The 2,722-nt window shown below is 36.0% G+C and overlaps 1 protein-coding gene across 1 annotated transcript; it reads left to right on the forward strand.

Annotated features, from left to right (window-relative positions):
- Positions 1 to 221: 221 nt before the first annotated feature.
- LOC116291359 (uncharacterized) lies at positions 222 to 2,432 on the forward strand. The gene is made up of 2 exons (XM_031698530.2): positions 222 to 371; positions 1,694 to 2,432. The coding sequence occupies exon 2, from the start codon at positions 1,703 to 1,705 to the stop codon at positions 2,096 to 2,098; it is 396 nt and encodes a 131-aa protein (XP_031554390.1). The 5' UTR covers positions 222 to 371; positions 1,694 to 1,702; the 3' UTR covers positions 2,099 to 2,432.
- Positions 2,433 to 2,722: the final 290 nt, after the last annotated feature.

The following is a 2,722-nucleotide window of genomic DNA, read 5'->3' on the forward strand; positions in this document are numbered from 1 at the left end:
TTTCAACAGTACGTTGTGGGGATTGAATAGTGTAATGTTTCTTAGCTATTTCAGTGACAACAGATTGATTAGTGTGTTTGTCAATGCTTGTCTTTCCAGGATAAACCTGTTTATAGTTGTTTGCTTCCACTCAAACGTCATTTCCTTTGTTTGTTTAAGTAGTTAATTAACGAAAGCTATATCAAAAACAAACACTTGCCATAGCCCTAAATTCTTATCCGGATATCATGTGCAATAGTAATCAATTTCGCAACGATTGATGCACACGATATATAAAGGACGTGGCGAGACTTGTTCACGAACAGTTCAGACAGCAGCTAGCACACCAACTCCTCAAGACAGCCCGGCTTATTCCAGTTCAGCAGTTTTTGGTAGGTATGAAAGAACATTGACTAATGTTATAAAACCTTCAGCATACAAGCCACATTGTATGTATCCTGAATCAGTATACTGAGTTCAAGAAGCAAAATTGAACAAACGCTGATTTTTTCAAGTACATTTAGTTTGAATCTTATTGCCTCTTCATTTTAAGGAATCTTTTTTTTTTTTCCTGCTAGTGGCGAGCAAAAATTCTGGAATTCGTAAAGTTTCTACATTCTGGCTGCCTAAAATATATGGCATATCTTCTGTGTGGGTATATTTCATCGTAAAACGAAGCTATTTCAATTTTCTAAAGTAAACTGATGATTATAGCTTTATAAATATGCACGTGATACACACAGTTTCTACATTCTGGCTGCCTAAAATATATGGTATATTTTCTGTGTTAGCTACATTTGTTAGTCGTAAAACGTTTTTTTTTTTTTTTTTTTTTTTTTTTTTTTTTTTTTTTAAATTTCTAAAGTAAACTGATGATTAGCTTTAAAATATATGCACGTGTTATACGAGGAACTGATCGTGTTACTCAGTCCAAAGGATCAAAGTCAAATCTGCCGTCGGAATTGACACATAAAATGATCTTCTGCTTCGTATTAAAATTGTCTTTTTTTTTCCTTTTTTTTTTTTCATTCCTAAACGACCAACATAGATATTTTCATCATGATTTAATCAGTTAATTTCAAAAAAGGCAAAAATGATCAAACATTCAAAGAGGATCCTCAGGCTAAAGATTAACTCAGATGATTCCCTCATGGGTCATGAATGCATGACTTGTCTTTGGCTGCGCTTCACAATCGATTATTGTTGAGTAAACTGAATGATGGGATAAGAACAAAAGAAAAAAGCCTTTTTTAATTTGTGTAGCTCTGACCTATAACATTTCGTGTTGATTCTCCGGTCTTTTTGCGCCTATTTCGCGTCAATCTGACTGGCCTTTGGGATGTGAAATTTCTTTCTCCATACAATTAACAATTAGTCGTGAGAAACGTGATTCCAGCATCGATCGCGTCGGCATCATTTCACGTGAAGTGTTGCTGTGTAGTGTTGCGGGCAATGGAAGGTCACCTGAAGAATTCCTGCACGTACTATTTAGACCATTACCAGGTACTACACCTATAAATCACTTAGAGACTTAAAAAAGAACCTTCGTTTTGGTAATTAAGTATTCTTATCACGGCTTGTTTTTACTTGGGGCTCAGTTTTCTTTGTGACGCTCATTGCTGCACGACATATATCAGACTTTTGCAGATACTTCCCAGCCATTTTTTTAAAAATCCTTATTCTAAATTGTCAACGGTTTCCTTACTTTTTGTAGAAAATCAAGATGAACTCTGCAATACCACTTGTAGTTGTACTGTTAGTGACAATGGTGCAAATCATTCTGGCACATCCTGCTAAAAGTGATGATTTTGAGTACACTACTGACGACTGTCCGCCAGGTATATGGGTCTGTAGGAAAAAACGTGCTCAAATCCCCAAACCTATAGCCGAGTCAAATGACTGTCCACCAGGAATATGGACGTGCCAGAAGAAACGATCACTGGAGGCTGCCAAACAAATGGATTTGGACACCAGAAGACGACAACAAATCTTGAAAAAGATGATAATGAGAGAAAAAGAAAGAGAATCTGCCAAGATGTTGAATGCTGCAAAGTTACAAGGATCACAGTCTCAATTGAAAAGATCAAACGATTGTCCACCAGGAATTTGGGTCTGTTAGGAAAAAGTATGTGCATGAACAACGGCTGGTAATGACGAAACGCACGAAACATGACAATTTAGAAAAACTATTTAAACTTGAGAATGAATAGGTAGAAATGAATAAATATTCCTTATCACTGAATGGATATTTAAAATGACTTTGCAAGATAAAGCAAAATTTGATTGTAACTTAGCGTAATCGATAATCCAATCCAAACCCAAGTTGTCTAACGTATTTTTATTTAATATAAAAAGGTCATGAGAGTAACGAAGAAAAAACACTATCAAAGCTGCCTGTTTTTTACATCTTTGTTTAAATGAAAGAAAGTTTCAATAAAGACTGAACGAGGCAAGAGACGTGTTTGAGTATCACTACCCAACTATGTGCTAACAGCATTCTGGATTAGTTCAAGAGGGCTTTCACAATATGAGATTTACCTCAAAGAAAGATTAACTAATCACAGCGTAATCAGGGCTTAGCAGTTTGCTATGAGATCGGAGGAGGAAAACAACACAGGGTAAGGCTACACAAGATTATCTATCATCTGTGGGAAGGGGATAGGTTATAGTATGGGTGGTAATGATCTATTATCTGGGGGGAGGGGATAGGTTATAGTATGGGTGGTAATGATCTATTATCTGG

This window comes from Actinia tenebrosa, unplaced genomic scaffold (genome assembly GCF_029948245.1).
Source record: "Actinia tenebrosa isolate PJP-AT-01 unplaced genomic scaffold, QUT_ActTen_1.0 PGA_scaffold5__44_contigs__length_20552954, whole genome shotgun sequence".
Classification (NCBI taxonomy): Eukaryota; Metazoa; Cnidaria; class Anthozoa; order Actiniaria; family Actiniidae; genus Actinia; species Actinia tenebrosa.